The sequence below is a fragment of the Aulonocara sp. 'chitande type north' Nkhata Bay genome, linkage group LG23 (assembly GCF_057382095.1).
Source record: "Aulonocara sp. 'chitande type north' Nkhata Bay isolate Kocher_YH1m ecotype deep benthic linkage group LG23, A_spYH_male_GT1.1, whole genome shotgun sequence".
Classification (NCBI taxonomy): domain Eukaryota; kingdom Metazoa; phylum Chordata; class Actinopteri; order Cichliformes; family Cichlidae; genus Aulonocara; species Aulonocara sp. 'chitande type north' Nkhata Bay.
In genome coordinates, this window is record NC_141365.1 from 44,176,550 (window position 1) to 44,188,737 (window position 12,188).

Genomic DNA, 12,188 nt, shown 5'->3' on the forward strand with positions numbered 1-12,188 from the left:
GCACCAAAGTATTAACCATATACTTAATTTGTGCAGTATACTGTGAAATTTAGAATTAAGATGTATTCATATCTATTACAGCTACTGTTATGGATGTGGATATTCTTCTGACCATGGCATGATGGCATGGCAAACAAGTAAGAAATTATATACAAATGTATATTATCATCACTTACCATCACCACTAATACTCCACAGCTGAAGCCATCCTTCTGCACTGGATGGGTCAAGACACCTCCCTTCCATTTAATGTCGACCCATTCTGTTTTTGCGTGGCGGGTTCTCCCCATTTTTAAGTAATCACTGCACATTATTACAAAGCAGAATACAATTTGGTATATGTCATATTTCCTAATTTAAAAAAAAAGATATTTTACAGAATTAAAGAGAATTTTATTTATTTTTTATTTATTTATTTTTTGGCCTGTCTCGTTTGGCTCTTTTGCCATCAGAATTATTGTCTTAATAATTTGTTCACCTGATAATTTTTATAATAACCGTACTGATTTATTTTGCAAATGAGACCTGGCCAAGAGGATGCCAACAGAGAAACACGCATTGTGGGGCCAGGTACAAAAAGCTTCTACAAAAATGCAGTTGTAGTAAACTAACTTGTAAAGCCTATTTGCATATAACAAAATGTGTTGAAGCCTAAGTACCTGAATTTACGTGCAGCGAGTTTAGAGTCTTCCTCCTCTGATGAACTTGGGGCAGGATCAAGGAGATAAACAGTGTGATTCACTGCATTGATGAATTGTAGCAAAGATAAATCATTAAAACAATATTAATATATCGTCATTAAAAAAATACACAGGCTTTAAAGTTATAATCTTGTTGCTTACCAGAAACTTCCAGTGTACATTTTTAATGTTAACAAACGTGACAATGGCCTGCTACTGATCGAAGTTTACCTGTCAGAAAACATTTATGTATTTCTTACAGTTTGTGGAATTCTATTAGCATTCAATCAGTAATTCTTTCTAAATGTATTTGAACATAATTATATGGACATTGGACAGTCATCTTACGTTCCGCAAGCTTTGGCGAGAAAGCTGTGTCCGATCACCAAAGAAAATCAAGCCCGCTGTGTAATGGTTCATAATGTAGATCCCCTTTTGCTCCTTTTTTGCCAGACAATGAAAAAGCCCTTCAATTACCTACGTAAAGAATTTTCATAAACACAAAGCTATGTAATTTATATAATTTAAATTGTGTTAATGATAAATAATTACATGATAATGTCCTTTTAATTGAATTACATTACACAGTCGAATTATTGTGGTTATGAGTGCTTAAATTAATCATTGATATACCTCGCCTGTTAGCCACAGGTGTGGTCGAAGGGTTCGCAAATCACTGTGGCGGATAATTATGGACGTACCATGGTTTGTTGAGGGAAGCACAGAAACCACAACCTCTGTGTCTCTTTTCTTCCACAAAGACAGGACCTCCTCATTAAAGAAAAACACACTTAACATACGATCTTACCAGCTATTGGACATGATTTTGTTATTTCTAACAAAGGTTTATGGACTGTTATTAACAATATGTCTTTGGAAAATTCATTCAAAATGTATCACTCCAAGTCTTGAATGGTAAATGAACTGGTTCTTATAAAGCGCTTTTCTACTCTTCTGAGCACTCAAAGCGATTTACACAACTTGTGCATTCACCCAAGCAGATTTTTCTAAGTGTGTTCTAAGTAACATTCACACACAATCGATGGATGCACTGGAGAGCAATTTATGGTTAGTATCTTGGATTTTTGGTATGCAGACTAGGAGAAGCCAGTAATCAAACCAGCAACCTTCAAATCAGTAGATGACCTGCTCTACCACCTGAGCTACAGCCACCCTTGAGCACTGGTAACTATATAAACTCAAAGCTGTAATGGCAACACTTGCAAAGTTAATTTTCCCATACTCTAACTATGTTCCCGAATGCTTTTTCCCATTCAGTTTCTACTGAGGAAAAAATATTTATTTATTTAGTTATTCCCAAAATTTACCATGTAATCACTGCATTCATTTTGAATTTTGGTGCCTCCCACTTAATACTAGGAGTCCCAGGCTTCTACCGTTCTACCTTTAAAAGCCGGAGAGCAGTCAAATGCTGGAAGTGGAAGATATGTATATTAGGTTGTTACCTAGGAATTCTGGAGGGAGGGGAGTGGGGGTGTGTCAGTTAAGGTTACAACTAGTCAACCAAAATCCTGGATATTCACATCGAATGAGTTGAACATGAATATCAACATGTAAATAAATAAGATTTGCCCTTCATACACGTGTCCATGACTGATTACTGTGTCATGGAAAGGATCTTCTATGGAAAAAGAAGGCATTACTATTACTTTGATGAATCCTTTATGTTAGCAGTTGTCAATCCTACCTGGAATTCTGGAGTTTCCAAGGTAACATCCTCAACTCTACCAGTCTGCACAGGGGAACTCGGGGCCATAGAGGAAGCAACCTATATAAATATCGTGTACAAGAAATACAAAAAATGTTATGCAAAATATTGGTCTTTATATATGAACGATAAATTTGCACAACATTTTATACCATCTTTGAAGATCTCCTGAAAGGAAATGGCTTGCGGAGTACTGTTACATATCTCCTCTTCTTTTTTTGGCGACGTTCCTTCCATTTTTCTTCGTCCACTCTAAATTTCTGAACCAAAAATATGAGTCATTGAACATTGTTTAGGAATTACAAGTGAAATGCTGTGACAACATTTTCCTTAATTTACAATAAACCAAAACACACAAAAATGTCCAGTAAGACACACAGGTGCAACCAAGCTATAACATCACAACGTGGGGCACCTCAATATGCCACCACATCAAGAAGACTTTTTTTTAATGTTCCATTTTGAAACAGCAAAGCATTGATGGACATCAGCCAGTCATTTTGCAAACCTTTCTTTGAAGCATTCTTTTTGAGTCTTCGTACTCCTTCAGCAGCGCTGTGTGACTGATTTGATACTGGACAACAAAGTCATCCAGCCTGGTGAGCCTTCCCGAATGTAGACGGATATGTTTCAGATCCCACTGGCTCTTCTCCATTATCCCCTGCGTTTTATTATTCTCAGTAATATTCTGAAAAATCAAATTAAGAAATCATTAAATGTGATTTTTTTTTAAAGATACACATTGTTGTTGTGTGCAATGTTGTATGATCTGCAATACAGATGACTCCTCTGGACCTGCCGTTTCTCAATCACACCACACAAATATGTATATATACTAAAAATCATGTGTCTTACTTGTCTCTTGATCTTTCTTAAGGCATTGTATGTGTTGTGATACTGCTCATACATTTTCCCAGTGCCATGTCTTCCAAGGTCACCTTTGGATTTTGAAGATTAGAATAATATTGATGTGTGTAATTTCATTTTATAAACTAATTACTTGTCTACTTTAAAATGGCTTACCTAACATTATTGCAGACCATAATCCAGAAAAAGGAAGAAGATATTTGCTGATGTGCTCCATGAGCCCCTTGCTGTAGTAAGGGTTTGCCTCACCATCCATCTCCAATGATGTGTTGGAAATGAGCTTCTTAAAATGTCTCCCAAAGAGGTTGTTTCCCTTGACTCCCTAGCCAACAGACAAAACAGAATAATTATGTGATTTGAACATTGTGTGCACTCATCTTTCATATCTATAATCTAAAAACCCAACATTATGTTGTATAAAACATTTAAAATTACTTGTGACTTGTGATTATTATGCTATTCCAAAGTATTTAAAAAGATATATAAGAGGCAAAAGTTTAGCCTTTAGTTTTAATAAAAATTGACTTCAGTTTACCTTCAGGTCCTCATCAGCTTTTGAGTTTCTGTCATTGCCATCAACATCAACATTGGCTTTCTGCATCAACAACTGAAGGTTGTGAAAATGTTTTTCAACATTCTCACCACTACACGGACTCCCAAAAACAACTGCAGCACTTTGAACCATGTCAGTGAGGTCTTTTAAGGAAGTTGCAGTAGTGAAGACTCCAAAAGTGTGCATTGCAAGATGGTAGTTCTTTGGTGCACTGCAGTTAAAGAAAAAATTGTCTTTAAGTGTTTCCAAAACAGTAATAATGTTTTCCCAAATTGAAAAATGAAATGCCATGTCACATGTCACAATAAAAAACAAACAAGTGAATACCATATTAAAAGGACTACACTTACTACTTTTTACAGATCTCCTTGGCATTCTTCATAACATGACTAAGGCATCTGTGAAGAATTGGAACCTCGAAGTCTTCCTTGTTTCCTTTCCCCGAAGCGATGTTATAATAATGATTTATTGTCCATCCATCCATCCATTCGCTTCCGCTTATCCTTTTCAGGGTCGCGGGGGGCGCTGGAGCCTATCCCAGCTGTCATAGGGCGAGAGGCGGGGTACACCCTGGACAGGTCGCCAGTCTGTCGCAGGGCCAACACACAGGGACAGACAACCATTCACACTCACATTCATTCGCACATTCACACCTAGTGGCAATTTGGATTAATCAATTAACCTATCCCCACAAGCTGATGAATGGGGGCAGCACGGTGGCACGGTGGTTAGCACTGTTGCCTCACAGCAAGAAGGTCCTGAGTTCAATTCCACCATCAGGCCGGGGTCTTTCTGTGTGGAGTTTGCATGTTCTCCCCGTGTTTGCGTGGGTTCTCTCCGGGTACTCCGGCTTCCTCCCACCGTCCAAAGACATGCAGCTTGTGGGGATGATTTATTGTGTCAGAGAGATTTTTTTTGCAAAAGCTAAACAGATAGCTTGCATTAGGACCATAGATCCATCACACATAAGCATTAAAGGTGAACGCATGGCTTTGCGCCCAAAGGCCCTTGCAACATCAGTCAGAAATGCTTCCAAAAAATATGTAACTGAGGCAGTGGTATGGTCACATGTTAAATATGTAGCCACTGGTAGGGGAGAGGATGTTTTCCGTGGATTTCTTACTACAAGTTCGTAAACATAGAAAGGAGGCGAACCCTTTCTTTTTTTCATGATACTTCCTGTAGCATCCAAATAAAGTATGTCCTCCCGACAGCGGCTCTGGAAAATCTCAATGCTCCTGGAAGACCATAAAAAAACACCTTTTGGATGTAACATCACTTTCTGCAATACATCCTCTGGGTTGTTCTTCTTGTTTGCCACCATTAACTGGAGACTCATAATCTCATTATGATGAAGACGACTTTTCTTTCGGATTTCCAAGGCTATGTTTCTCAACACTTGAGGAGTTGGAACTTCATCTCTACAGCCCGATTGCACAACATCATCATCCATTTTGCTCATTGTTTCCGGATACATGGCTCTAGGTAATTGCTTTTCCAATTCATGGCCAATTTTATCTCTCTTATGAGCTCTTACAGGTCTTCTTCTTAGTTCATAGTGGTTGTGCACACACTCGAGACCTTGAAAATTGACTTTTGCCTTTAGATCGTCTTCATTATCTACAGTGACAGTGACAGTGACTGGACAATCCTCAAAACTGCAGTAACCCAGACACCAGAAGAAAGGGCCCTTTCTTACTGAGTCCAAAGCCTTGACTCTGTGCCTTTTGAAGGCAAAGGAACAATATGGAAACACTGTCCGTATTCCGTCTGAAATCAGATTTGTCCACTGTAGTCCCTTGTATCCTCTTTGGGATCTCTTATTTTTTATATTAGTCCATTCTTTCCTTTTCAGGAAAAAAAAATTTGTTGCAAGTGGGACCCTGATTCTTATGAATCCATCATCAGATGAGTTGCTGTTAGGCTAAAAAAGAGGAAAAATTTATTTTGTGAGAAAACATTTTGTCCATGTTACATAACTACCGTAATATCAGTAAATATACCTGAAATACTTGTGTATTTTAAGTATATTAACAACCAGTGTTTCTAATGTCAGAATATATAGCAAAAATTCATGTTGAGAAGTGTCATGAAATATAAATTTCATTCTATGTTACAACATTTGATAAAATTCTTTATTTAATTGTATATTGTGTTTTTAAAAATATTTTTTATGTAACATAAAGTGGTCATTTAAACAATGATCCTAGCGCCAATCATAACTTATGTGAAAGCATTTTTAATGACTGACCTGCTCAGGAGACAGCTGTCCATCCTCCTGCAAGGAGATGTCCGGTGACAGAGAAGCGGCAGCTGATAGTTCTTCTGGTTGCTATTACATGAGTTGAGAGGTGTAACTTTAGTGTAATTACATGGAAGTGTTAAGGAGAAATTATGATAGTACAGACAGACTGACCTGCGCAGGAGACAGCTGTCCATCTTCCTGCGAGGAGATGTCCGGTGACAGAGAAGCGGCAGCTGATAGTTCTTCCTGTTGAAAATGACATTACCCGTAACAATATTAATTTTAGGGATAATTTCAACAGTAACACATTGACTAAAATTTGGTATACCAACATATTTGATATCAAACACATAGAATTTTATTTATGGAACCTGCTCTGGTGGCTTTTGTCCATTATCTGAATCCCCTTTGACTGGTATAGACAAGTTCTGTAGAGAACAGGCATACATTTTTAATAAATTTGATTTTAACTAAATAATTTAATACAATATATTTTTTTAAAAAATAAGTGAAAAGAACTAACCTGACGAAATGCATCACAAATTCTGTAGCGGTTATTTTGATTATTCTGAATACCAAGTGTCAGGCAAACTTGACCCCAGGGGCCTTCTTTATGAAGTGCATGGTCCTCCAGTTGGATGCCATGTTTTTTCAGCTGTTCCACAGTTTCAATAATTTCATTGATTGTAATCGTTTTATTTTTGTTCTAAAACAGAAGATATAGCATTTTCAGTTTTATTTTTCGTGGAAAATGTATATGAAAGAAAAGAAGAAAAAAATACATACCCCAAATAAGCAGAAGCGGTAGACTCTAAGTGTAAAAAAGAAATCATTACATTGTCATTTATATCATTGAAATCATAACATTTTATAAAGAATATGTATAATATTCTCAATGAATTGAGAACAATTTTAAATCGGTGCCACTAATTACAAAACTATCAACTTTGTTTCTATTCAAGTACTATTTGAACATGTTTTTGTGAAATGCAATGCCCCTGAAGAAAATGTGCAGCACTTGATGTTAAAAAGCCATTGCCTGTTAGCAACAGATGTCCCTGTTATAGAACACGTGTTAATTAATTTCTGCCGTATGCTACAACTTTGCCTGAGTCCTGTGCGCAAATCTTTTTTTGTTTTTGCTCATAGCGAAGCCTGTTATCGAAAAAATATGGTGAAATAAATGTAATTTTAAGTGTTACACATAAGAAAAAAGACATTTTTACAATCAGAAATAAACTAGCTAATATCTTAGGCTAGGCTACAAGTAGGGATGGGTATCGTTTAGGTTTTATCCGATACCGGTGCCAAATCGGTACTTTTGAAACGGTGCCGGTGCTCAAACGGTGCTCAAACCGGTGCTTAAAGAATGGAGAACATAAAATTGGTCCAAAAACCACTCATGTTCAGCTGGTTTTTTGTAAAAAGATAACAATGTTAGCCTTTTCTACAGCTATGGGGCATATATGGTATCACTCTTGGCTGGAAGCAGTGCTTAAACAATGGAAAAAACACAAACTTTGTCCAAAAACCTCTCATGTTTAGCTGTTTTCCACTTTTTCTTTGGTCATTTTAGCCTTTTTGGCCAGGGTGAAGGGAGTATCTGCCATCAAACAAGAAGACAGCCGCATGTAGCTATGATGATGTTTGCTAGTTCACCTTACGTGCATTAATGTAATAACGTGGTTAGCCTACTCAAAGTAAATTACACACGAACAACATTAAGCTACTCATGCAAAGAAGAACGGCTGCTGCTGCATCATCATCCTCATCATTTCTGCTACACTGGCAGGGCTAGGGGCCAGGACTCTACTCTTCGGGTTTTTGGGGATGTTGCTAAATCCGGGTCCGATAACAGGCACCACACCCGCAGTAGATGCGCTCGGTGTGAGGTCTCGCAGCAAGCTATCAAATACGGCGCATTTCTCGGCTTTTAAAAAAAACGCTATGCGTCGCCAGGTGTTTCATCAGATTCGAGGTGTTACCTCCTTTGACAGTATCACAGTATCAGCTTAAAGCACTTGTTGCAGGCTGCTGAGTTTGCATATTTTGCTGTGAAGTACAGCCAGACTTTTGACCGCTTCGTCTTGGGCATTTTTAATCTGTAGCTCTGCTCTAAAAGAACGTACGTACCTGGACCCGCCTACTATCCTCAGAAACATAAAATGATTGGCTAGAAGTGTATCACAGCTCAGGAAAAAAAAGCACCGAAATAAAGCACTGAAATGTGCGCTGCTTTTCGGTCTGGTTACTACCGTTTATGACACCGGTACCCATCCCTAGCTACAAGACTTGATTACTCAATTACATGTAATTGGAGATGAACTACTTTGTTAGCAAATTTTAAAAGTTAATATTTAAAGTTTATACTTAAAAAACGAACTCACCCCTTCTCCTTCTTCGGCATTTCTTCGGCACAAGACTTTTATGTTCAAAATGACATGTTTTCACCTCTAGTTTTTGGAATGTCGACAGAGTCAGACACTCAAAGCTCGCATGTCCAGTAGTGGGCGGTATAGGCTCTCCAACAGATTTTGTTTTTTTCAAGTGGACCATTATGGCTTTGCAATATTGCTCCACTTGATTAAAATTTTAAAATATCTCTATTTATTCAATCATTTTATTGTAAAATTTAAATTTGCAGTTATTATCAAAGGAATACACATAAGTGGTTGATAGGAAATATTAAGACTTAGACAAGAGACGTTCAAAAGATGAGGAAAAACAGAGGGGATGTGGGACGGTGACACAAGACAGTAAATTCCATTGGATTACCTACTGGAAGAAAAAAACAGAAAAGAAAACAAGCAAAAATATAACACAATACACAACAGCAAGTATCACATCCACAACCTAGATAAGTATAAGTAACAGTAGAGAATAAATATTGGTGTCAGCACGGCCCCTGCCAAGAAACATTACCATCTACATGTATTTAAAATTGAGACGTGGGCACCGGCAACTTAGGAGAGGTTGAATACACAGACCATCCCTTGGACGCCATTCAGCATGCCCAGCACAAGTGATGTTGATGTATAGATTGTGGAATAAAATTGAGGTACAGGTGGTCGGAAGGGGACACAGCAGGAATGTCTCACACCCACCTCAGTGAAACAACTGTACGCCAAAGCCCTGCATGTGTGGCGGTGTGATGGAGTGGGGATGAGGAGGGGAGGGAAGTGAAGGCAAAGTACTCTCTCGTGGGGCCAGGTCCCCCGCTGACCCAAGTAGGCACCCCTGGAAGCCACAAAGGCCCATCCGGACGGGGGCCTACATTAGCACCACCACCAAGCCCCACGGAGCCTTGGGTGGTGGGCGCACATCGTAACCCACCACAGAGGAAAATACATCCACCCAAACATTCAATAATCTCTCTGACTGCATAAGACGAAAGACACCACAGCTGAGTTTATTGTCCACCTCTGTACTAATTTTAAAGTTAACTATTGTCTTTTTTTTGTGGGTTTTAAATGTGGTGAATACTTGACAAACAAAGCAAAAAGAAAAAACCAAAAAGACAATTATAAATTAAAGGGCCTTGGAGATGTCATTCAAACTAACACCATTGCACATCAAAACATAAATGTGAGTAACAGAAAGAATAATAAAACATTTCAGAATAATTCTAAGGTGGAATTACCCTGTGGAAACAGGAACTTTCCATTTTAGAGCATTTTGAAATCACTAAAAGTTAGGTCAATTATGGACAATTTGAAAGGGCTTTTATTTTTGAAAGCAAAATCAGAATGACTTGATATTGATATGGTATCACTGTGGGGTTGTATACTGTTGATCTAAAGTGGAATTACCCTGTGGAAACAAGAATTTTTCATTTTAGAGCATTTTGAATCGTTAGAAGATTAAGTCAAATATCGGAAATTTCAAAGGGCCATTACTATGAAAAGCAAAATCAGACTGACTTGATATTGATATGGTATCACTGTGAAAAAGACTGCGGTTGGAAAGTGTTGATACAAAGTTCAAATAGTATTTGGAAATACGACTTTTGCTTTTCAGAGCATTATGAAGTCATTGAAAGAGTAGTTCAAAAATGAAGATTCACAGGGCTTTTACTTTGAAATCCAAACTAAGATGGCCTTGATAGTGACAGGGCACAATTAGGGTACAAGGCTGTGTCATATAGATCGTTCATTAGAGTTTGTAAAATAAAATAAAAAAGCCTAAATTATATGTTATTATGTTCTTAACATATCTGTTAATTGTTAATTAGATGCATTTTTTTTTCTCTGCCCGTTCTGTTGGTTTTTGTTTTTTTGCCCTTCTCCCCCGTCCCTCTTCTCAGCTGTTTCTCTTTCCCTCTTTCTTTCTCCCCTTCTTTCCCCCAGTCAAGTCTGTCCCGTATTCAGCAAGTGAAAATAAAATAAACAATAAAAGGTGAATCAAATGGACCATTACGGCAAGGCTGGGATGGTCAATTTGGTAAAGTAAATCCGTTGGGCATCTTTCTTTGCCTTTAGACAATAATTCTGATGGCAAAAGAGCCAAACGGGACAGGCAAAAAAGAAAAAAAAAAAAAAGTCCAGTCACACCTCCAACACTTAACACCCACAACTACTACTTGGCTCTATATTAGGAGCCACTGACTCACCTGCCAAACACCACCTTTTACAGCACCTACTGTTTATAATGCTGCTCCTCTCTGTCCTTTCCACAACACCTACCTGCATGGTTTTGCTGAGAATACCAAGCCACAAGGTGACATTCACATGATTTAATTAGGAAAGAAACTAGCATACATTCAAGCGGATCCCAAGAGTGAGTTACTTAAAAGACAGTAAATGCACAACTTCCTCAAAGCACTTCAAATATGTGTGAAATTGAAGCCAAAAAATTCCCAGCTAACTTTCCAGGAAGTCCTCCATGCCCGTGCTTTGAATTGGTTTCTTTTTAGATAGATTGCAAACAGTTTGACATGTTGACGTATGTAAAGTGCAGTAAAAATAGAAAGAAAAGAAAGTAGAAAAAAGAAAAAAAACAAAAAAAACCATATCTGTTAATTCACTCGAAGTTGGCTTTTATTTTGAAATCCGGTTTCCACATCCATTCCCGTAATACTTTGAATACACAGGGAACGTAAAACAAACTGGAGGCTGGCTTGACACCAGTGCTGCACTGACTGTGGGACTTTAATGTGTTAAAAGCAGGTTGAAGACGCCTCAGAAACATTTGAAGATTAAAATTTAGCATTATGGCTGCTGGTGGTTTGTAAAGCCTCTCCTCAGCTGTATTTTTGTTACTAATTTATGTTTGTTGTTGTTTAACACAGATTTCAGAAGAGCAAATATGCTTAATAGTTTAACTAGATTTCAATTGTCAGTGTGGGACTGCTGAGTCACCTGAAGAACTCATTTCATTCATTCTCCACATGATGTTCATATACAGAAATGTTTCACAGGAACTGATTTCTCCCAAAGGGTGAACTAGTGTGTTTCCATAGATTACCTCTGTATGAATGTACTTCTTAAATGAAGGCAAGTGTTTGTCCTTTTCTGTTCCTCAGGTACAGTACGTGATATCAAGGGCAGGCGGTCAACACTGGGGGAAGACAAGAAGCAGACGTACTTCCAAGAAGGAGCTGCAGTGAGGTCAGAGGTCAGAATTTAACAGCTCAGGTTTATATTTTAGAGGTTATAAAAAATCAAAATGTATTTATAAAGAAACCTTTAAATAATAGTCATAATTATGCTTATTATAAGAAATATCAAACATTTAAGTGGATTTTCTGTTACACATATTGTGTTAGCCCTGCAATAAACTGGCAGCCTGTCTTTGTCCTGTATCAGCTGGGATAGGCTTCATCCTCCCGCAACCCTGAATTGGATACATTGTATTCCAATTATGTAATCTGATCATTTACAAACTGAAGGTATCTAATCAAAATGTAAGTAATAATTATAAAATGGGAAAGCAGAAATAAGTGTGACATAAATGTAAATGTGTTAGCTGACATAGAGGACAGCTACATGTAGTCTGAAAAACCTCCTGTTAAAGGAGGAACCAGTTAGAAGCTGTTTTCAAAGTAGCTGAGCAGATTTCATCTCAAGTAAGCGATTAAGTGTTTGTTCTGCCACTTAAAGAGCATTTAAGGACGTC

At 37.8% G+C, this 12,188-nt stretch overlaps 3 protein-coding genes across 3 annotated transcripts in view; 1 reads left to right on the top strand and 2 right to left on the bottom strand.

The window, feature by feature from the left end:
* Nucleotides 1-12,188, top strand: part of LOC147302712 (NACHT, LRR and PYD domains-containing protein 12-like) — a 172,991-nt gene that overhangs the window by 48,770 nt on the left and 112,033 nt on the right. The window lies entirely within an intron of this gene.
* Nucleotides 439-4,063, bottom strand: LOC147302714 (uncharacterized). Its single transcript, XM_086283085.1, has 9 exons — nt 3,812-4,063; nt 3,433-3,598; nt 3,265-3,347; nt 2,918-3,097; nt 2,562-2,669; nt 2,389-2,469; nt 1,314-1,451; nt 1,029-1,157; nt 439-754 (listed from the first exon to the last, which is right to left on the bottom strand). Exons 1-9 carry the CDS (start codon nt 4,013-4,015, stop codon nt 608-610), a joined length of 1,236 nt encoding a protein of 411 aa, XP_086139211.1. The 5' UTR covers nt 4,016-4,063; the 3' UTR covers nt 439-607.
* Nucleotides 4,179-8,481, bottom strand: LOC147302715 (uncharacterized). The gene is made up of 6 exons (XM_086282106.1): nt 8,462-8,481; nt 6,861-6,885; nt 6,246-6,320; nt 6,081-6,161; nt 4,726-5,753; nt 4,179-4,299 (listed from the first exon to the last, which is right to left on the bottom strand). Exons 1-6 carry the CDS (start codon nt 8,479-8,481, stop codon nt 4,179-4,181), a joined length of 1,350 nt encoding a protein of 449 aa, XP_086138232.1.

What these genes read in the sequence shown, in the direction of transcription:
- LOC147302714 (XM_086283085.1), bottom strand. Translation starts at nt 4,015, where the DNA reads ATGCACACTTTTGGAGTCTTCACTACTGCAACTTCCTTAAAAGACCTC. An exon ending in TGGAAACTCCAGAATTCCAG is followed by an intron (nt 1,452 to 2,388) that starts GTAGGATTGACA and finishes TTCTTTAATGAG; the next exon opens with GAGGTCCTGTCTTTGTGGAA. An exon ending in CTCGCCAAAGCTTGCGGAAC is followed by an intron (nt 755 to 1,028) that starts GTAAGATGACTG and finishes TCTTTGCTACAA; the next exon opens with TTCATCAATGCAGTGAATCA.
- LOC147302715 (XM_086282106.1), bottom strand. Translation starts at nt 8,481, where the DNA reads ATGCCGAAGAAGGAGAAGGG. An exon ending in ATGCCGAAGAAGGAGAAGGG is followed by an intron (nt 6,886 to 8,461) that starts GTGAGTTCGTTT and finishes TTTTACACTTAG; the next exon opens with AGTCTACCGCTTCTGCTTAT. An exon ending in GACAGCTGTCTCCTGAGCAG is followed by an intron (nt 5,754 to 6,080) that starts GTCAGTCATTAA and finishes CCTCTTTTTTAG; the next exon opens with CCTAACAGCAACTCATCTGA.